The sequence below is a fragment of the Salmo salar genome, chromosome ssa06, assembly GCF_905237065.1.
Source record: "Salmo salar chromosome ssa06, Ssal_v3.1, whole genome shotgun sequence".
Taxonomy (NCBI): domain Eukaryota; kingdom Metazoa; phylum Chordata; class Actinopteri; order Salmoniformes; family Salmonidae; genus Salmo; species Salmo salar.
Genome location: NC_059447.1, coordinates 56371891 through 56394239, shown reverse-complemented (window position 1 = coordinate 56394239; position 22349 = coordinate 56371891). Strand labels below are relative to the sequence as shown.

Here is a 22349-nt window from a genome sequence, read left to right as displayed (position 1 = left end):
TAATCCGTCCACCTGACAGGTCTAGCATATCAAGAAGCTGATTAAATCGCATGATCATCACACAGGTGCACCTTGTGCTGGGGACAATAAAATACCACTCTAAAATGTGCAGTTTTGTCACACAACACAATGCCACAGATGTCTCAAGTTTTTGCGGGAGCGTGAAAATGGCATGCTGACTGCAGGAATGTCCACCAGAGCTGTTGCCTGAGAATTGAATGGTGATGTCTCTACCATAACCTGGCTCCAACGTCGTTTTAGATAATTTGGCAGTATGTCCAACCGGCCTCACAATCGCAGACCACGTGTAACCACGCTAGACTAGAACCTCCACATCCAGCTTCTTCACCTGCAGGATCGTCTGGAGACCAGCCACCCGGACAGCTGATAAAACTGTGTCAGAAACCGTCTCAGGAAGCTCATCTATGTGCTTGTCGTTCTCACCAGGCTCTTGACCTGACTGCAGTTCAGTGTCATAACCGACTTCACCTCCGATGACCACTGGCATGCTGGAGAAGTGTGCTCGTCACAGATGAATCCCAGTTTCATCTGTACCGGGCAGATGGCAGACAGCGTGTATGGCGTCGTGTGAGCGAGCGGTTTGCTGATGTCAACGTTGTGAACAGAGTGCCCCATGGTGGCGAGGGGGTTATGGTATGGGCAGGCATAAGCTACGGACAATGAATACAAATGCATTTTATCGATGGCGATTTGAATGCACAGAAACACCGTGACGAGATCCTGAGGCCCATTGTCGTGCCATTCATCCGCCGCCATCACCTCACGTTTCAGGATCTGTACACAATTCCTGAAAGATGAAAATGTCCCAGTTCTTCCGTGGCCTGCATACTCACCCGACACGTCACCCATTCAGCCTGTTTGGGATGCTCTGGATCGACGTGTACGACAGCGTGTTCCCGCCAAAATCCAGCAACTTCGCACAGCCGTTGAAGAGGAGTGAGACAACATTCCACAGTCCCCAATCAACAGCCCGATCAACTCTATGCGAAGGAGATGTGTTGCGCTGCGTGAGGCAAATGGTGGTCACACCAGATACTGACTGGTTTTCTGATCCACGCCCCTACCTTTTTTTTTAAGTGTCTGTGACCAACAGATGCATATCTGTATTCCCAGTCATGTGAAATCCAGAGATTAGGTCCTACTGAATTTATTTCAATTGACTGATTTCCTTATATGAACTGTAGCTCAGTTTATATTTTTGTTCAGTGTACGTTGTCACTCTCTATTCATTCATTAATGGGAGGAATTTTCATATCACTTATCACAGCCAGAGATAAATCCAAAAAGGGCTCAAAAATCCCCTCATATCCCTTAAATCGTCTTAAAATGCCACCATTTCATTTTCCAGTAATAGACTTTGAGCCGGCAGCGGGAGGTCACAGTGGAGTCCCTCTGAGTTTTCCAAAAAAGCCTAAATCTACTCAAGCTCTACACACACACACACACACACACACACACACACACACACACACACACACACACACACACACACACACACACACACACACACACACACACACACATTACGTGACATTACATTTCACTCATCTCCTCAGCAGATCTCAATCACATTAGCAGAAGGGTTACCACTCTACTCACTGTGATCCTTGCCCTGTCCAGGGCCAGTGCAGACGCTGGGCTGGGGAGTGACAGGCATCAGTGCCTGCCGGATGGCCTTCTCCCAGCCCTGGGCCACCTCTAGCCCCACACCGGTGGCGGCCAGGGCAGGGTTATGGAATTGACCGCTGTTATTCTCCCCAACGTAGTAGACCATGGTGGCGGTGATGATCTCGAAGCAGTGAGGGTTGCCGCCCTGGGCCAGGCTGTGGAATTCCTGCACCTGCTCCACCTGTAGGATCTCTGACAGCGGGATCTCCTGAGGATGGGGTCAGATGAGCAGCTCAAAGGTCACCAAAGGTCACAATGAATTGTCAGCCAATCCAACGACCCGTGAGGCTGAGGTTCCTCCAATCAGTTGCTAAAAAGTGGGTTTCCAGGAACTAATACACCTACAGCATAGGGTCCTAACTCTCCCACCTTTACTAGCTCCCTCTCTCCTTTTCTCTGCTATGGCCTCTCCTTACTCTCTTGACAGCCGTTAAGGAATGAAGTGTGTTGGGCTTTTCAAGTCCAATTTAACATTCTGCCTTTTTTCCTCTGTTGTAGCCGAGCGGGACAACACACCCACAAGGTGAAAAAAAACATCTGGAAGAGAGAGAGGAGTGGAGCTGCTCTGCTGCTGGCCAGCCAATCGTCTCTCAGTCAGCCCAGTCTGCTGCGCCCGCCCGGGCCCCTCCACGCCTCTGTCGCCAGTATCAGAAGAACTGCTTGTGGTTTGCTGAGTGCGCCACATGACAGTGTGCTCCGCCGGGCCGGGGGGAAGAAAAGCGCTCCCCTGATTAAAAGGCAGGACGTGCCTCCCCAATCTGGGCACAAGGCATGCTGGCAGCCTGCCAGGCAGGGAGGGAGCAGCAGCCAGAGACACCACAGGGAAGCCCCCCGGTCCTGGTGCTGACTATCCGTCTGCCACAAGAGGAGCAGGCTTAGCCACAGGGCTCTCTCCTACTCCACCTCTCTCTCTCTACCTCTCTCTCTCTCTACAGGCTTAGCCACAGGGCTCTCTCCTACTCCACCTCTCTCTCTCTACCTCTCTCTACAGGCTTAGCCACAGGGCTCTCTCCTACTCCACCTCTCTCTCTACCTCTACCTCTCTCTACCTCTCTCTCTCTACAGGCTTAGCCACAGGGCTCTCTCCTACTCCACCTCTCTCTCTCTACCTCTCTCTACCTCTCTCTCTCTACAGGCTTAGCCACAGGGCTCTCTCCTACTCCACCTCTGTCTCACTACCTCTCTCGCTACCTCTCTCTCTCGCTACCTCTCTCTACTGCTCTCTCTCACTACCTCTCTCTACCTCTCTCTCTCACTCTCTCTCTCTCTCTCCATACCTCTCTCTCTCTCTACCTCTCTCTCACTACCTCTCTCTCTACCTCTCTCTACCTCTCTCTATCGCTCTCAATACCTCTCTCTCTCTCTCTCTCTCTCTCTCTCTCTCTATCCCTTTACCTCTCTCTACCCCTCTCTCATCTCTCTACCCCTCTCTCTCTCACTACCTCTCTCTACCGCTCTCTCTCTCTACCGCTCTCTCTCACTACCTCTCTCTCTCTACCTCTCTCTCTCTAGCTCTCTAACTCTCTACTGCTCTCTCACTACCTCTCTCTCTCTCTAGCTCTCTAACTCTCTACTGCTCTCTCACTACCTCTCTCTCTCTCTACCGCTCTCTCTCTCTACCTCTCTATACCGCTCTCTCTCTCTACCGCTCTCTCTCACTACCTCTCTCTCTATATATATCTCTCTCACTACCTCTCTCTACCGCTCTCTCTCTCTACCGCTCTCTCTCACTACCTCTCTCTCTCTACCTCTCTCTCTCTAGCTCTCTAACTCTCTACTGCTCTCTCACTACCTCTCTCTCTCTCTAGCTCTCTAACTCTCTACTGCTCTCTCACTACCTCTCTCTCTCTCTACCGCTCTCTCTCTCTACCTCTCTATACCGCTCTCTCTCTCTACCGCTCTCTCTCACTACCTCTCTCTCTATATATATCTCTCTCACTACCTGTCTCTACCGCTCTCTCTCTCTACACCTCTCTCTCTACCTCTCTCACTACCTCACTACCTCTCTCTCTACACCTCTCTCTCTACCTCTCTCTCTACCTCTCTCTACCGCTCTCTCTACCTCTCTCTACCACTCTCTCTACCTCTCTCTACCACTCTCTCTACCTCTATCTACCTCTCTCTCTCACTACCTCTCTCTCTACCTCTCTCTCTCTTTACCTCTCTCACTACCTCTATCTCTCTCTACCCCTCTCTACAGCTCTCTCTCTCGCTCTCTCACTACCTCTCTCACTACCTCTCTCTCTACCTCTCTCTCGCTCTCTACCTCTCTCTCTAACTCTCTCTACCAGTCTCTCTACCTCTCTCTCTACCTCTCTCTCTCTCTCTCTCTCTCTACCTCTCTCTCACTACCTCTCTACCTCTCTCTCTCACTACCTCTCTCTCTACCTCTCTCTCTACCCCTCTCTCTCACTACCTCTCTACCTCTCTCTCTCACTACCTCTCTACCTCTCTCTCTCACTACCTGTCGACCTCTCTCTCTGTCTCCCTCCGAGATCTTCGAAGGATTAGTGATATTCTGAGGGGCTGGTTAGGTCACATGCAAAAAGAACATGAAGGGAGGAGAGAATAGAGAGGAAAAATATAGCCTTGCCTGTCTGTCTGTGGGAGGAGGAAGACAACACCTTACTGTCCTAAAATAACACCACAAAACATGACTAAAATGTTCACTTCATAAATAGAAAACAATTACTGGTATGACAGGACTTTCTAGCTTGTCTCAGAGCCTCACGCTACAAACTTGTCTTTTTATTTGAGTAATGTCTTATTTTGTCTGTGTAACTGCTATAATTGGACAGGGAGGTATAATGAGAGATGCATTACCTTGTAATACTTGGATCCGGTTTCGTTCTGCAGCAGGGTCAGACACTTGCTATCCAGCCTCCAGTAATGCCTCTTCCTCTGGAAACGGATAAAAGCAGTAAGTTATCATCAAGAACTCCGAAACTAATATCATCTCTATACAGACTATTGATTCAAGACTACGTGTGCATCCCAAATAGCATCCTATCCCCTATGCAGTGCACTACTTTTGACCAGGACCCATCGGGCTCTAGTCAAAACCAGTGCACTACAAAGGGAACAGGGTGCCATTTGGGATTCAGCTAATAAGAATATCCAGGGTTATAACGAGGTTTCTCACCATATTGTCTCGGCTGGTGTAGTGGACCATCCACCCCTCCCGAACCATGGTTGAGCTCTTCCGCTTGGTTTGTTTTATGGACTGAACCACCCGCATTAGGGGGATGAAAGTGCTCGTCATGGGGCTACACAAAGTGCCAAGAGCTTGCGTGAATGAACGAACGTGCGCCTAACGGCAATAGCCAAAGCACTGACACACATCTATAAACCCCATGTGATTGTTTCAACAAACTCACAACCCTTTTCCCATATACAAAACACGACAGAACACACACAAAAGGAGACCCACAATTGAACGCATCTGCACACATGACAGGGATTCAATGAATTAAACATGCCAGTCCTATCCCTCACGGGATATTGCACAATCTGTGGCAGAGGATAGCCGAGGCATTATGTCCCACCCGGGACGAAGAAGACTAAGCAAGTACCTGATAGCCTTGACTGTCTCCTCGTCCTTGTCCCCATCCAGACAGGGCCCCTCTATGTAGAACTTATCGTCTGGGGTGGAAGGCTCCTCTGGGTCATCCATGCTCTGGCTGCCCTCACTGTTCACATAACTGTTGTCCACCTCCATGGTGGCCTCAGAGTCGGGGCCTGGGCTGGCTGGTTCTGGGACAGGAAACACAGGAGCGGGGCGGGGGTGGTGGTGGGGGTGATATTGATTGATTGAAACGCTCTAGAAGTACAACAAAAAAATACCCAAAGATGAAACATTCAAGCGTTAAACGCACTTTTTCCCAGTGTGGTAGTCGGTGTGATAAAGACATGTGCTGCTTATTGGCCAGGCCCTTCCTGTAGGCGCTGTAGACACAATACTGTACTTGCGAAAGAAGAGTTGCCTATAGTACATATCGTATGAGACTAGGCTAGCTGCTAACTACATGGGGAGTCAATACATTCAATGCACTGGGGGGGGGGGCAGAAATGCTGCTAAGTAAATAGTGGGGACAAGTTACGGAGGACAGTTTAGGTTGCGATACCACTTGAGACAAACTCACCTCCATTAAAGGAAACCTCACCAAGGCAGTCTCTTGGTATCTTGGCCGCACATCTCTTATGGCAGTTAAATTTACAATCTGAAAACACAAAGATTCAACGTTCAACGTCACGTTCAATCACTTGGAAATCGACCAGCTCTGTGATGATGGCATATTGATGTGCATTATCTTCATTTGTGTTGAATTCTTCTTTTCAGAACGTATCAACAAACTCTTCAAGCTATTGGAAACGCTACGACATGGAATCCGTCCGACACAATATGCAGCTCGCCTTTGCACTGCATGCCCTGACGGAACAGGCCCTTGAGCAGGCGTTTGCAGTACTGGCAGATGGTTGGTCTGGTGTAGGTGTGCACTGAGAAGGTGTGAGGCACCTTGACCCGTCCCAGCACCATCTTCTCCATCCAGATAGGTCTGCCGCTTAACAGGCTGTTACGCTTCCCTGCCCCCAGGAGAGGGCGCAGCTGAGGGAGCGAGAGAGAGAGAGAGAGAGAGAGAGAGAGAGAGAGAGAGAGAGAGAGAGAGAGAGAGAGAGCATGAGGACAACAGAGAGAAAGAGAGAGTGAAGGGGGAGGTAGCACAATGGCATAAAAGGAAGGAAAAGGATAACAGCACAAGAAAAAGAAAGATAAAAATCGTAAAAATGAAGAAAATCCTACCAGACATTACTGTAGCCTGTTGTATGGTCTTTATAAACTGTCAGGTTCTGAATAGCATCTCATAGCACTGATAGGATTTTATTGTACAGAATCTTAAGTGACGACTCCTTTAGAAAGGTACTGGCCACACAACCGGGTTAGAAGTAGCCGGTGTGAAACTTCATTTTGAATGATCTTCAGATATGGACATAAAGGACAATATTTCACTGGGCAACAGTGAACAGAGCTTTCGAGAAGGCTTTGTTTCGTCAGCCTTGACTGGGAGGCAGCAGAGTCAATAATGCTCTCTGCTTTGTGCCTCTTATTAAACTGTGGCCAGGATTCCATCCAAGGCTCGTTATTGTGCAGGACATTGTCGGCCATACTTGCACTATGATACGCCCTGGATTGAATCCCGGACTGGTGGTAATATTAAACGCGACTATAAACTTAACTGACCAGAACTAAAGTGGACGTTAGTTTAATATTTTCAGACATAAATTGTGTGGGAAAGGAAATAATCATGAGTGGGGTTTTGTTTAGCAAATGACTACTTACTGAACGAGAGAAAAGTGGATATTAAAAACAATCCTTTGTGCAGTATGTTTAGATGGTCCGATACTGTGTGAGGAGGGATTGAAAAGGCTTTATGAAAGCGATTCATATAAAGGGCCTTGTTTCTTCAGTAAATTGGCCCCTGGGTTTTGGTATGTATACACAGCGTTTTGATGTAAACACTCTCTTCATGCTCCCAACTATTAATTGGCCAGCCTGAATGGAAAACATTTTGGTTTGCCTGAAGCTATTGCTCCTGACTGAGTTTAGCTTGTGTGACTGTCTGTATAGAGAAAGTGTGTGTGTGTGTGTGTGTGTGTGTGTGTGTGTGTGTGTCTGTCTTGAAGAGCCGGAAGCTGTACATAGTGCTACAACCAGCAGTAGTGGAAAGTGGAGCAACAGCAGCAGGAGCACAGATATAGTGTCCCAAAAAGCAGCCTATTCCCTATATAGTGCACTTATTTGGAACAAAGCCCCTATGGTGCCATTTTGGGTTGCACAGTATGCGCGTCCCCCTACCTCTTCCTGGGGTGCAGGGACGTGCTCAATGGGAGCTGGGCGGGGGACTGACAGCACGGTTCCAGGCAGGGACACGTTGGACAGCCGTCTCTTCCTCACCCCGCTGCAGTTGTTAGGGATCTTAAAGGCACAGCGCTTGTGGTAGTTCAGCCCACATCCTATGGAGAAGGTGACACAGTACTTAGTAACCATACCTCTCTCTCTCTCTCTCTCTCTCTCTCTCTCTCTCTCTCTCTCTCTCTCTCTCTCTCACTCTCTCACTCTCTCACTCTCTCTCTCTCGACACAGAGTTAGGTCATGTACAGAGCATTCCTGTATTGAGTATCCAGGTGATCGTTCAGTGTTGTTTCACTCTTCTATCAGGTTACATATGGTGAATAACTCTCATCTGACAACCATCTGCTCCACAAAGCATTATAAGAGCCCATCGACTGCTTGGCATCACCACAATGAGATCCACTCAAAGGCTGTTCTGATCAGGACTTCAAAGCTGTCCTCTCTCAAAAAGCAGGAAGCCACAGTCTATCAAGACATCCTGCTGTACAATTCCCCAGGCTTTGATGCGGGTCTATGTGAGCCAGGGCCTTGATTTGAGGTGAAGCCCAGGTCAAGAGCGAAGTGACTGGGATCAAAGCAGCTAGGCTAGGGCGGCACGGGTGGCAGGGTCCAGACTTACCTTCACATTTGAGGCCCTGTCGGACCAGGCCCCACAGCATCTCCCCACAATCATCACAGAAGGCCGGGGCCTTGTAGGAGTGCACGTACAAGGCATGGGGACGGATCTGGAAGTCCTCAACAGTGGCCAGAGCTGAGACACACACGCACATACACACTGGATTACTGTACTGCAGGGAAAAACACATTAACAAAGAAGTGAGACATGCATTTATATGAATAACAGAGGAAGTCCATTTAGATATGAGATGAGACATGATTAAACCATTAGCACCATTAGGAGGCAATGATTTAGCAGAAAGCCAGAACAAATCGCACCAATCCTACAAGACCGCCACTAAGGCTTGGAAGATGACAATCAAACCCACTTAAAAGCACAGCTCACGTCATTATTTTTCAGGGCAATGCTTCATTTTTCTTTCAAGTTTTTCCCACAGTCATTCGGATTCAGAGTGCTTTTAACGCCTTTCAGATGGATGTCAAGGACAAAACAGGCCGTGCTGACGAACCGTTAAAAGCAGCACCGGGTGTCCATCCTATTGCCTCCGACCACAGAACATCTCTCGTCATTTATCCGTTGCTTTCCTGACGATTGTAGCTACACATTGAATCCCCACCGTCCGTCGACACCTAGCAAGTCATCTACTACGGCCCGGCGTTTCGACTTGGACAATGTACCTGGTCGTCTTTTGAGTTTGACGTTACTCTAAACGCTAGGTCAGACACATGAATGTCACTGTGTCCCCCAACTTGGTTAATGTGACATAGGCTGTGTCCCCCACTAACACTTTTGACCACAGTTGACTATAGGGAATACGGTGTCATTTGGGACGTAGACAGTTCATTTCAGGGCATTAATGTAGTTGCATTAAGTACTGCTGGGTGATGTGCCTGTTCTCTCCCCGATGAACATTTCTCTGAGGGCAAAAATGTGCTTAAAAAATAAATAAAAATGTCTTGCCACCTTTGCTCTTTGCTCGGTCCGTCCATTCATTACATGTCCACTTTCCAAGAAAATGAATTTACTGCTCATAAGCCCCTCTATCTCTCTTTTTTTTTTTTAAATCAATAGGCGAACATGAAGGCCACCTTCGAACCAAGTGGTTGTAATGAACAACAGCGCCATAGCAACCACATTCCCAGTTGGCACACAACAATCCACACAGCTTTCCCCGAAAGAGCATTCTGCCCCTAGAGAGAAACACACAGATCTGGTATTGAACAAGGTTTTCTAGATGTCATACAGGTACCTACAATATTTTCACAAGACTACACATGACCTTAATCTGACAATGACTAGGTGGGGACAGGTGTGTAAAGGGCATGAGAAGCAGTCACCAGCTCACAATCGACGTAGAAATAACAAGCGCGTGACTTTGAGCTGGGCGCCAACCGAAATCTGCCAGGGCCTCCCTCTGAGAGAGACCTTGCTCAGACCTAGCAGAGCGGAGCAGAGTTGTGTGGAGTTTGGGACCGGAGCCCAACAAGCCACGAAACAAAAGGAGAGGTGTCAAAGGAAGTTGAGAGGGATCTGAACCGAGCTGAACTGAGCTGCCTGAGAGGAACTCAGCGGGCCTGTCTGGCTGCGCAAAACCAGAGAGGGGAAACATGTTTTGTCTTTTATCCGGGGCGCACAGGGTATCAGGCGATGTCTATGAAGCGACTGAAAGAGGAGTAAGACTCGAGCACCGTATCATCACTCTCATCAACACTACTGCACTTTGACTGACTGTGGGGCCCAGCTGCACCAAAAACAAGCAGAGGATAAGGAAGTGGTCTGGGGTTGAGTCTTGTGTGGTTGGCTGCGAGTTCACACGTTTCGTCTCATGTGTTGAAATTCAACATGAATACTACTCTGGGGTGTGCCGCTGTTCAGGTGCTGGTTGAGTTTCACACGTATGACTGTCAACAACAGACCACAAGACACTGTCAAGAGGAAATTAGATACGTCCACCGAAAATGTTGCGGGTGCATCTTGGGTCGGTCCGAGAATACATGGGGGATACATGACGTGACATAGGGCCTACATAGTAGCTACACAGGACAGATCTAGGGATACACAAGGAGAGAACATGGATTTGAATAGGTTACAGGGTAAACAAAGCGATCGCTGTACCACATAAAGTACCATCTAAATATCAAATTCTCTCGATATCAACTCCTTCTCTCGATATCGACTTCTTCCCTCGATATCAACTTCATCTCTTGTGACAAGGAGTATCTCAAACCCTCACCGGAGAGGACCACCTCGATCAGGTCTCCCTCATGGATGTCCTCCGCTGACGTCAGCCTCTGCAGGATGTTCTCCGAAGTCAGGTCATGACGGAACAGAAGGATCTTGTCGTACATGCCAAAGAATCCACACTCCGGGAACTGGGGAGAAGAACAGCAAGAGGTATTACAGGTGTGTTTAGTTTACACAACGTGTTACTGTGATGTATATATCTGTCACGCTCTGACCTAGGAGAGCTGTGTTTTCTCTGTTTAGCTTGGCCATGGTGTGATAGGTGGGTGGGAATTCTATGTTTTGTGTTCTATGTTTTGGCCGGGTATGGTTTCCAATCAGAGGCAGGTGTCTATCGTTGTCTCTGATTGGAAGCCATACTTAGACAGCCTGTTTTTCCTTTGTTTTTTGTGGGTAGTTGTTTTCCGTTTTGTTGTAAAGTACCTGACGGAACTGTCTGCTGTCATTTTTTGTTTAATTTGTAATGTGTTCATTTCTTCATTAAACTCAAGATGAACATATTCCACGCTGCACCTTGGTCTACTCATTCTGACGCCTGTGACAATATCAGTGTTTGGGACCAAAATAATTCATTTTGTTTCCGAGCAGAACCCCTATTTATTGTGTTCTGTTCCAGTGTTTCCGAGCAACATAATAAAGTTCTGAAGCGGTTCATATAGTTCGTTTTTGTACCCTGTGAAATCAACCTCGTTTTTACATTTAGCTCATTCATTTACTCCACCAACTCGTGCGGATAGAGCAGCTTGCTATGGAAAGGGGTAAGCTACTTGTTTACATGTTTGATGGACAGATAAGTGCAGGCACGAGATGCAACTGAAATTTCACAGGTGGGGAGAGAGCAGTGTAGATATGGAGGGGGCTTGGCTTGAAGCGCTGAGCATCGTGACATGAAGCGAATTGGAATGGGTTTAGGCTATTACTATTACAACTGTATTACAGAATGATATACTAGACATTAGGAATATTTTTGGACCAAAAAAAAACGTTCTCAAGATTTGAAAAGAATAGTTCCATTCTGGAACACTAAAGATCCCTTTCGTTCCCAGTTCTGTTTACGCTACACATTTTTGTTGTTGTTCTTTTTCGGTTTTCGGTTCTGTTCCCTGCACTGGTTCCAACCCCTAGTATGTATGACTCAGGCCTGAGATTCTCCATTAAAAGTACTTTTTAGTCCAGGATTAGGTTAAAGCATATAAAGGCATTCCAATTTGAAATAACCTTTTGGAGGGGGATTATGGATGGGGCCCTTGAAGGCCTACACTACCAGCAAGAAACGAGTCAAGTGCAGTTTACATGGAGTGTGTGTGCAGCAGCCAGCCAGGCAGCACAGAGAGAGTGACAGCAGGAAATTGAACCCACAGGCTCCGGAGCTGCAGCAATTAATCTCCTCTAGTCATGAATTATGCCTGTGGTCCTGCCACTGACACCCTGCTGCCATTAGCCATCCGTCCTGCTCTGTCTACCCTACGCTACAGCCCAAAACAATATGACACCCAACTGACAAGCCCATAACACATTCCGGATCCAAACAATCTGCCAGCAGCCACTGACCTGATGTGCTAGCTAGTACATCGCATTCCAAGCAGCTTGTCACTGACACTGTCCTACTACAATACACCACACCACAAGCCAACCAAACGAGTTCAATCCAACTGCAAACAGAGGACCTCAGAAGCAATATGCCACCACTTGACATACTGAACTACTTACCACAAAGGCACTGTGACCCCGAATTATACATCACCATAAAATATGCATATGCAGGCCTCAGTCAAGTAGTTACCCATGAAGACAAAACCACATAGGCCTGTGTATGCCGCCACGCAATAGGCTGCTTTGTGGCTTTAAGGGTCAATTTCTGGTTGACCTCCGCTTATAGTAAAATCTATCGATAGAAAAGTATTGAAGGCAAAAAAGTATATATATGTGAAAGCCAGTGTAATTTATATTTCAGGAAAAACTTTATCGCCACATCAACAACAGACAGCCATCCACCCAGAAGACAGGACGCTGTATCTGTAGGAGTCTAAATCAGACAGTTAATCTGACACCTTCCGCAATAGAGATGCTGTACATGCAAATCAGACCAATCCGAACAAGACAAACAAGGAAGTGAGCTGTCCTTTGTCTATCCTATCGGAAATAAAGTATTGAGGTCTCCTATTGGATGGAGCCTGCAGGGAATAATGTAAATGGGACGCGCAACAGGGTGGATGACTGTTTATGGTTGATCCCTCAACGTGATACGCTCCCCACGTATTTTATGTCAGACAATCGGGCCAAACCTCATGTTAGGCTTAAGGATAAAGCAGATCTAATCACGATTCAATATTATACAATTTGAAAGATGATTATCTTGGGCCAATAAGGCAACAGAAATCTCAGGATCTATCTAATCAGACCCATGAGCCGATTGGTGGTCATAAAGGTGCAACACGACATGACGTCGTTGTATGTCATCAATCTGTCTGCAAATCCACACACTGCACCCGCCACAACCCTCAACAGCGGTTCGATTCTTCGATTCACATAAGGAATGAGCACCACAGACACTGTACAGTATATCATAGAAATCAAGAGCTTCCGCTGCCACGTTAACGTTTCCAGTTTCAACAGTGGCCCACTGTCTGATTGGTGAACACATCTTACAGAGTGTGACTAAGCAGCAATAACTCAGCAGCGATGATGTGAACTCACGTGGAAACAGCTGATCCCGTCTTTGTGCTAAACCACGATTAACCCGAGATGAACTCTTGCAGGCACACGATCCCCTCATCCACACTCTCTCGACCTGTTATCACACTGTCATCAGTCTTTAAAAACCTCGTATTGCGACGGGCTAAATCACAGGGTCGATCAGAGTGTGTCTGTCTTGTTAGTCTCAAACAAACCCACTTGGACACAAAAGTAGACACCTCACACACATGGTTAAGGGCTTCGGGGGAAAAAAGAAGAAACCCATACCATGTCAGATATAGAGATAAAATGTACTACATTTTGAGTTTGCATCCTAATATGACACTTTATATACATCAAAGAAGAATGAAATATAACAAAACCGTTTGACATAGAAACACCGGATTTAGGTCCTTTTTTAAAACAAATGTTTATTCATTATAAAACAATGAAAAATACGAATAACATTCCACCCATGAGGCCACTAGTCATTTGAATGCAGAAAAGCGCGACAGGGGTTTTTCTAACAACCGTCTACTCAGTCCGCCATGCCAGTAAGACGTTTCAACAGGATTGAACCACTGAGGAGAGACAGAGGTCTGGGTCATGTCTTAACCCTCACCCTCATCCTCCACCTCGTCCCCAAGCTGGCCACCGCTCTGCTCGGCTCGCTACCCAGGAACCACAGTCAGAGCAGACCAGACTGAGCAGCAGCGGGGGCCTCGTCCCCGTGCAGGATGCCCGCGTTATATAAGTCCATCTAAACAGCTGGGCTTCACCGCCCCGTCCCATCGTACTACCTCTAATCTCTACAGCGCTCGTATGCCATTATCTGAGCCCATTGACTAAGTAAGTCTCTATCGAGGGCAAATTATCTGACTCCAAGGGTGGATGTAGTGCAGGTTTACGTCAGAGCATCCGGAGCAGAGAAGGCGATGCCTCGTATCGTTTATGGTCAGGTTTGTATTTTCTCTGTGTTACAATACTCTAAAAGAGTCCCCTCTCCCAAAAGCACTGGCTCATGAGTCTTTGGTCAGGTTGGGGTACTTTGTGTTGCAGAGGTTGCGAAAGAGAATGCACCGGCTTGTCAGTATCAGTCATCTGTAAAAATCCTACACCGCAAAGCCAAGCCTGCATGTGGGCTAAATCAGGGTCTCAGAGTGTTTCTTGGTAGTCTTAAACAAATCTACTTTGAAACAAAAATATATTAAATTTAGAGTTTGCATCCCAATAGTACAGTTCATATACACCACAGAAGACTGAAATATAACAAAACCGTTTGACATAGAAACACCGGATTTTCGTCGCTAGATTTTTTCTGGTTGATTAATTATGAAATGATGAAACAATATTAATAACATTCCACCAATGAGGCCATTAGAGGGTGATTTGGTCATTGTAGCGGCTCTCGTTGGTGGTAGAAGTAGACCAAGGCGCAGCGTGGTAAGTGTTCATGATTCTTTTATTCAAGAAACACTAAAACAAAATAACTACGGCAACCAAACGAAAGCGAACAGTTCCGTCAGGCACAGACACTAAACAAAAAATAACCTCCCACAAACTCAGGTGGAAAACAGGCTGCCGAAGTATGATTCCCAATCAGAGACAACGATAGACAGCTGCCTCTGATTGGGAACCACACTCGGCCCAAAAAACAAAGAAATAGAAAACATAGAATTCCCCACCCGTGTCACACCCTGATCTAACCAAATATAGAGAATAACAAGGATCTCTAAGGTCAGGGTGTGACAGTTATTTGACTGCAGGAAAGGAATACGTATGATGAGTGTTTGAGGGGATGTATATTTCCTGCTATGTGTACATATCGTGCAGAAGAAACTGCAAATGCAGAACCGGCTGAAGTTGCAACAGACCCTAGGGAAATTGGTGTGCTGCTGCACAGCGGGCAGTGTACATAATAGGACACCACAGAACACTGGCCGTCATTTTCTGTTAGTTTACAATTCCCAACGATTCTACACGTTGAAAGAATCGCCACCGTTCGACATCTTTACGGTGTACCGCTGACGTTTGTTATGTCTTGTTCTTTAAAGTCTGAAGAAGACACAGCCGCTTTACCCCCTTATATAAGCCAACCTCTTATCAAGCCTTTAATATTCGACATATCAGTGTGCTGGGTGAGCAGAGAGGCTCTGGACAGGGCAGCCCAATAGGAAACTGAAAGGTAAACAGCTATTTGCTTGTTTTTCTGCACCCTACTGATCTGTCACCTCACTAGAACACTTAGCATAGAACAACAGGAAGTACGGCTGAGTGGGCCAAGGTCGCCATGGCGTCCAGAGCCCCGTCGTCAAGCAGTGGGCCTCATTCATTTGGATGGCCAAGGCGAAATGAATAATTACGAGAGACACTCCCCTCTGAAAGAAAATATGATAGAGCTTTTTTTGTTATTTTGAAAGGGGAAAAATATTGTTTTTGTCTCTCAGTGCCAGAACATCTTCAATCACCATTACAGCAATTTACTTCTGAAGCTGAATTGAACTTCAAAATGAACCTCGGTGCATCAGTAGTCATGAAACTAGGTGGCTAGCTCGACTATATCCAACCATGTAACCGTGCTACTGCTAAACAGAGCCTTTGTCTATTCACGTCGACTACAAAGGTAGACAGGCGGTATTCATTGCTATTTCATCAAAGCACACGATGGTAGTGAATGCAGCAGTAACCACTAAGATACATGATACTAACCCAACCCTGGTGCCTTGAGCCAGGTTTTTTTTTTACAATGGATACGTTTATAAGAGGCAGATCAAATCCAATCTACGTACTCGTAAAAAACACACACGGCCACATTCAAACAATCCCCCGGCCCAGACAAACAGAGAGGCTTAGGCTATGTACTACACTACTTTAGACCCTTAGGTATAGTGCGATACATAGGGAATATGTCGCCATTTGGGACGCAGACGGAGGCATTTATCTCCATTGGTTTTACCTGTGCGCATGAACAGAGTTAGCATTAGGCTAGTACCATCTGTCTGCATAACAATGCCAACAGTTAAGCCTCCCTGCGGACGCACGTGCCGTTCGATTGTACACCACTGCTCTTGTCTATCATCACGAGAACATCTTGTGTCTTCAGCTACCTTCATTTAACATGGCACCAACATGACCTCTAACCCCTGAGAGAGTGTGTGTGTGTGTGTGTGTGTGTGTGTGTGTGTGTGTGTGTGTGTGTGTGTGTGTGTGTGTGTGTGTGTATATATACAGTATGTGTGTCATTCAGACAAAGCTTTCAGGCATGTGAGCATCACATAAAACTGTATGCTGTTAACATCAGGAGTCAGTCCCAATACCATTACAGCTGGAGTTTACAGTAACTGTCCAATGTTTCCCAGATTTCTTTGAACTATGACCTTATAATTAATTACAACATGAGTAAAATACTTTTACTTCCATTAAGTATGTTAAAAAAATAAGCTGTTCCGTGTTGGAATGGGGTGGGCGTACCCCAACAACAGAATGTTGTGTTCGTATACCGGTCATTCAAAATATTTATGCGAGTAGACCGCTGATTGGCCATCTAATCCTCAAGGATGACATCATCCTCTATGAGGAAATAGCAAACATTCTTGAAACCGTCTGTTTGAGATGGGGGGGGGGGATTCTCCAATTTATGCTTTGGCCACAAATACGGCTATAGGACGAGTCAACAACATTATTTGGATGTGAGTTAACAAAATCGGAACATTTACCAGTGAGATTTTCACTGGAAAGTTACTTTAACAGGCAGCTGTGCATTCCCATCTTTATGACCATCAGTTACTCTCATATTGTACACTATACATACAGGACACAGCACATACCATAGTCATCTAACTTTTATTCATCCAGGGTTGTCTCACTCACTCAGATGTCATCTATTTTGCAAGAGAGCCCTGATCCTGGAGGCTAGCATAAAGAACTCTCAAGTTATCTCAGTCTTAGCAACTCTGACTAAATCGTGAAGATGAAGATTTGTGCAAGAAAGTGAGTTAAGCCCACATATTTCAAGATCATATGGATTCAGATCTCAACAAATAAGACAGGTATAAAGTGTGCTAATTCATTTCAGAATTGACAATGTCTACTGTTGGTAGAGCAAACTACATGTTTGCCGTGCATAGCCTATAATACCATTGTTACCAAGTTACAAACCACATGTTCCGATGCAGAGGAAGTGCTGTAGTTTCTAGGAGGTACATAGCTCTGAGTCGTCACAGCCCAACAACTGACAGATACAAGTGTTGTTTTGATTCTCTCAAAGGCTCTTCGTGGAACAGAGGCAGGGAGTTTGTGCGTTCCATTCTTCTGTTCTGAAATGGTAGCCATGAACCAGAAATGGAAGAACATTGTCTTGTACTTACTCTTCCATTTGGTCTTACTATTATTTCTGATCTGTGATGGTCTCATAAGTTAGAAACAAACAACACACACACAGACACACACACTCCATCGCAATCATACACAGAACCCCCATCTGAGAGCACCACCAGCAGCCAGCCCTCAGAGAGGCAGACTGAGAGTTCACCCAATCCTTTCGAGACAGTTGGATGTGTAGAGAATATGTAAACACACTGACTGCAGATTCTGACTTTGGCCGTGTGTCCCAAATGGCTTCCTGTTCCCTTTATAGTACACTACGTTTGAACCGGGGCCCATGAGGCTCTGTGTGTATGTGGGAGTCTGAGAGGTAGCGTTCAGAAAATGCTTCCAGAAACAAATGCCATGGTTTAACTCGCTGCTGGTCATTTCACACTGCATGGTGGACTTAACTGTGTATAAAGAGGGTCCATATAAGACCAATGATTTGCCTGTGTTTTAGCTCTAATCCATGACCTGTTTATGACTCTCGCCAGCATTCTTTTCACATGACAGAGCTCTTCCTGTGCCCTTCTTGCCCCCTTAAGGGAGGGGACTGTGTGTGTGTGTGTGTGTGTGTGTGTGTGTGTGTGTGTGTGTGTGTGTGTGTGTGTGTGTGTGTGTGTGTGTGTGTGTGTGTGTGTGTGTGTGTGTGTGTGTGTGTGTGTGTGTGTGCACTCATGCGTGTGCTGATGTGTGTGTGTGCGCTGATATGTGTGACTGCAGAATATGTCGTATCCCTATGTAATTTATCTACAAAGGCTCCAATTCATGTTCGAAAAGAAGAAAGTGTCCTTAATCAGAGCCTTTGAAGGCTCTCTTAGAAACCAACAGTCCCCCCATCTTCCACATTCGTTTCCTTCACCCATCTCACATTCGGAGACATGAAGATGCATTCATACAGCTCTTAGCAACTACTACCTTAATAGCGGTTCCCTTCTGTCACTCTTCATTCTTAGCCATCAGTAGTCATGGTTGTGACTCAGGAAGTCACTGCTATGTCAGAGCAAGGCAGGCAGGCAGTTTAGCCCACTTAGCCGTACACACACCATACACAGAACCACACACAGTTCAGACCAGGGGAGGAGACGGGGCGCACATAGCCCGGTAACATCTACAGAAACTCACCCTATACCCCCTCTCCTCCAACGGATATTAGTTCCCCCCCCCTTTCCACAGAGCAGAGGAGGAAGAGAAACAATCTATTCATCACCAGGGAGTTCTTTGGAACATAACTACACGTCTACGGCCCAAATGGCACCCTATTCCCTATGTAGTGCACTACTTTTAACCAGGGCCCATAGGATGGTGGTCAAAAGTAGTGCACTACGTAGGGAACACGGTGGCATTTGGGAACAACCCAGGAGAGTGATGGTGCTATGTGAATAGTTACGTTGCTATAAAAACACCAGAAAAACACGCAGTTGTTTTAATAGGAGTCACAGACAGTGATCAAGTGTCTCTGAAATGGTCTAAGAATGCAAATCTGTCAGCTCCTAAAACATCAAACTGAGCAATCCACTTTCATTTGATGTTACGTTTCGTTTGGACAATCCCTTACGCTTCCTTGCTACCTGATTATCAGGATAGGTTAGTAAACAGTGCTAACACACACACACACACACACACACACACACACACACACACCACACGCAGAGACAAGCAGTATCCCAGGAAATGACTCCAGCAGGTCAATATGCGATGCAAATAATGTCAACATGCTGACTGACATAATGTCAAATATCAACACGCCACAAACGTGTTGCAATACGTTCACTGCATATGATCAGGGAGGAGGACTGTGAACAATGAGGCACAAGAAGCAGTGCTGTATCATGAATACAGTCACAGGTAAATGGTGTTGTTCTACCTGACGCGATAGCGTAGGGTCAGACAACCCATTTATCTGTGACTGTATTCATGATATAGCACTGCCTCGTGTGCCTTATTGCTTTTATGAAACTGAAGAACTAATTAAATATTATTATTAAAAACGTATTTTGTTAAGTAAATGAATACAATTTCATTCATCCACCTGACAAAAATCTGGACAAAAATCTGGTTGTTGTTACTTAGTCATGTTGCTAAAGACGCGACACAGTCATTATTTATTTTTGCATAGTTGCTATGCAAAAGGACTGGTTGTCCATTCTACTCAAAATGGTTACTATGCAGGCTGGATAACGTTCAGCTAACTCAAGTCACGTCAAACGTTGAACCTGGAATGAAAGTACAAATCAAATGTTATTTGTCACCTTACAGTGAAATGCTTACTTACAAGCCCTTAACCAACAATGAAGTTTTAAGAAAATACCCCCCAAAAAGTTAGAGATAACAAATAATTAAAGAGCGCAGTAAAATAACAATAGCGGGGCTATATACAGGGGGTACCGGTACAGAGTCAACGTGAGGGGGCACCGGTTTCGAGGTAATTGAGGTAATATGTACATATAGGTAGAGTATTAAAGTGACTATGCATAGATAATAACAGAGAGTAGCAGCAGCGTAAAGGGGGGGGGGGTGCAACGCAAATGGTCTGGGTAGCCATTTGATTAGATGTTCATGAGTCTTATGGCTTGGGGGTAGAAGCTGTTTAGAAGCCTCTTGGACCTAGACTTGGCGCTCCGGTACCGCTTGCCGTGTGGTAGCAGAGAGAACAGTATGACTAGGGTGGCTGGAGTCTTTGACAATTTTTAGGGCCTTCCTCTGACACCGCCTGGTACAGAGGTACTGGATGGCAGGAAGCTTGGCCCCGGTGATGTACTGAGCAGTACGCACTACCCTCTGTAGTGTCTTGCAGTCGGAGGCTGAGCAGTGATGCAACCCGTCAGGATGCTCTCGATGGTGCAGCTGTAAAACCTTTTGAGGATCTGAGGACCCATGCCAAATCTTTTCAGTCTCCTGAGGGGGAATAGGTTTTGTCGTGCCCTCTTCACGACTGTCTTGGTGTGCTTGGATCATGTTAGTTTGTTGGTGATGTGGACGCCAAGGAACTTGAAGCTCTCAACCTGCTCCACTACAGCCCCATCGATGAGAATGGGGACGTGCTTGGTCCTCCTTTTCCTGTAGTCTACAATCATCTCCTTTGTCTTGATCACGTTGAGGGAGAGGTTGTTGTCCTTGGACCACATGGTCAGGTCTCTGACCTCCTCCATATAGGCTGTCTCATCGTTGTCGGTGATCAGGCCTACCACTACCAAACTTAATGATGGTGTTGGAGTCGTGACTGGCCGTGCAGTCATGAGTGAACAGGAAGTACAGGAAGGGACTGAGCACGCACGCCTGAGGGGCCCCATGTTGAGGATCAGCATGGCAGTTGTGTTGTTACCTACCCTTACCACCTGGGGGTGGACGTCAGGAAGTCCAGGATCCAGTTGCAGAGGGAAGTGTTTAGTCCCAGGGTCCTTAGCTTAGTGATGATCTTTGAGTGCAATGAATAGCATTCTCACATAGGTGTTCCTTTTGGCCAGGTGTGAAAGGGCAGTGTGGAGTGCAATATAGATTGCATCATCTGTGGATCTGGAGTGGGTCTAGGGTTTCTGGGATAATGGTGTTGATGTGAGCCATGACCAGCCTTTCCAAGCATTTCATGTCTACAGACAGTAGTCATGTAGGCGGGTTACCTTGGTGTTCTTGGGCACAGGGACTATGGTGGTCTGCTTGAAACATGTTGGTATTACAGACTCAGACAGCGAGAGGTTGAAAATGTCAGTGAAGACACTTGCCAGTTGGTCAGCGCATACTCGGAGTACACATCCTGGTAATCCGTCTGGCCCTGCGGCCTTATGAATGTTGACCTGTTTAAAGGTCTTACTCACATCCGCTGCGGAGAGCGTGGTCACACAGTTGACTGGAACAGCTGATGCTCTCATGTATGTTTCAATTTTACTTGCCTTGAAGCGAGTATAGAAGTAATTTAGCTCGCCTAGTAGGCGTGTGTCACTGGCAGCTCTCGGCTGTGCCTCCCTTTGTAGTCTGTAATTGTTTGCAAGCCCTGCCACATCTGACAAGCGTCAGAGCCAGTGTAATACGATTCAATCTTAGTCCTGTATTGACGCTTTGCCTGTTTGATGGTTCGTCGGAGGGCATAGCGGGATTTCTTATAAGCTTCCGGGTTTCAGTCCCGCTCCTTGAAAGCGGCAGCTCTAGCCTTTAGCTCAGTGCGGATGTTGCCTGTAATCCATGTCTTCTGGTTGGGGTATGTACATACAATCACTGTGGGGACGACGTCCTCGATGCACTTATTGATGAAGCCAGTGACTGATGTGGTGTACTCCACAATGCCATCGGAAGAATCCTGGAACATATTCCAGTCTGTGCTAGCAAAACAGTCCTGTAGTTTAGAATCTGCTTCATCTGACCACTTTTTTATAGACTGAGTCACTGGTGCTTCCTGCTTTAATGTTTGCTTGTAAGCAGGAATCAGGAGGATAGAATTATGGTCAGATTTGCCAAATGGAGGGCAAGGGAGAGCTTTGTACGTGTCTCTGTGTGTGGAGTAAAGGTGGTGTAGAGTTGTTTTCCCTCTGGCTGCACATTTAACATGCTGATAGAAATTAGGTAAAACTGATTTAAGTTTCCCTGCATTAAAGTACCCCGGCCACTAGGAGCGCCGCCTCTGGATGAGCGTTTTCCTGTTTGCATACAGTTCATTGAGTGCGGTCTTAGTGCCAGCATCGGTCTGTGGTGGTATGTAGACAGCTACAAAAAATACATATGAAAACTCTTTCGGTAGATAGTGTGGTCTACAGCTTATCATGAGATACTCTACCTCAGGTGAGAAAAACCTTGAGACTTCCTTAGCTATTGTGCACCAGCTGTTGTTTACAAATATACATAGGCCACCGC

General features: G+C 46.4%; 1 protein-coding gene across 2 annotated transcripts in view; it reads right to left on the bottom strand.

Annotated features, from left to right (window-relative positions):
* LOC106607674 (serine/threonine-protein kinase D3) overlaps positions 1-22349 on the bottom strand; it is a 54929-nt gene that overhangs the window by 17208 nt on the left and 15372 nt on the right. For both annotated transcript variants that reach the window (XM_014204873.2, XM_014204874.2), the window contains 9 exons: positions 10453-10591; positions 8220-8351; positions 7544-7701; positions 6103-6295; positions 5832-5909; positions 5262-5442; positions 4832-4955; positions 4513-4590; positions 1621-1897 (listed from right to left, as the gene is read on the bottom strand). In XM_014204873.2, the coding sequence (XP_014060348.1) occupies positions 1621-1897; positions 4513-4590; positions 4832-4955; positions 5262-5442; positions 5832-5909; positions 6103-6295; positions 7544-7701; positions 8220-8351; positions 10453-10591 (1360 nt within the window). The remainder of the gene's footprint in view (positions 1-1620; positions 1898-4512; positions 4591-4831; positions 4956-5261; positions 5443-5831; positions 5910-6102; positions 6296-7543; positions 7702-8219; positions 8352-10452; positions 10592-22349) is intronic.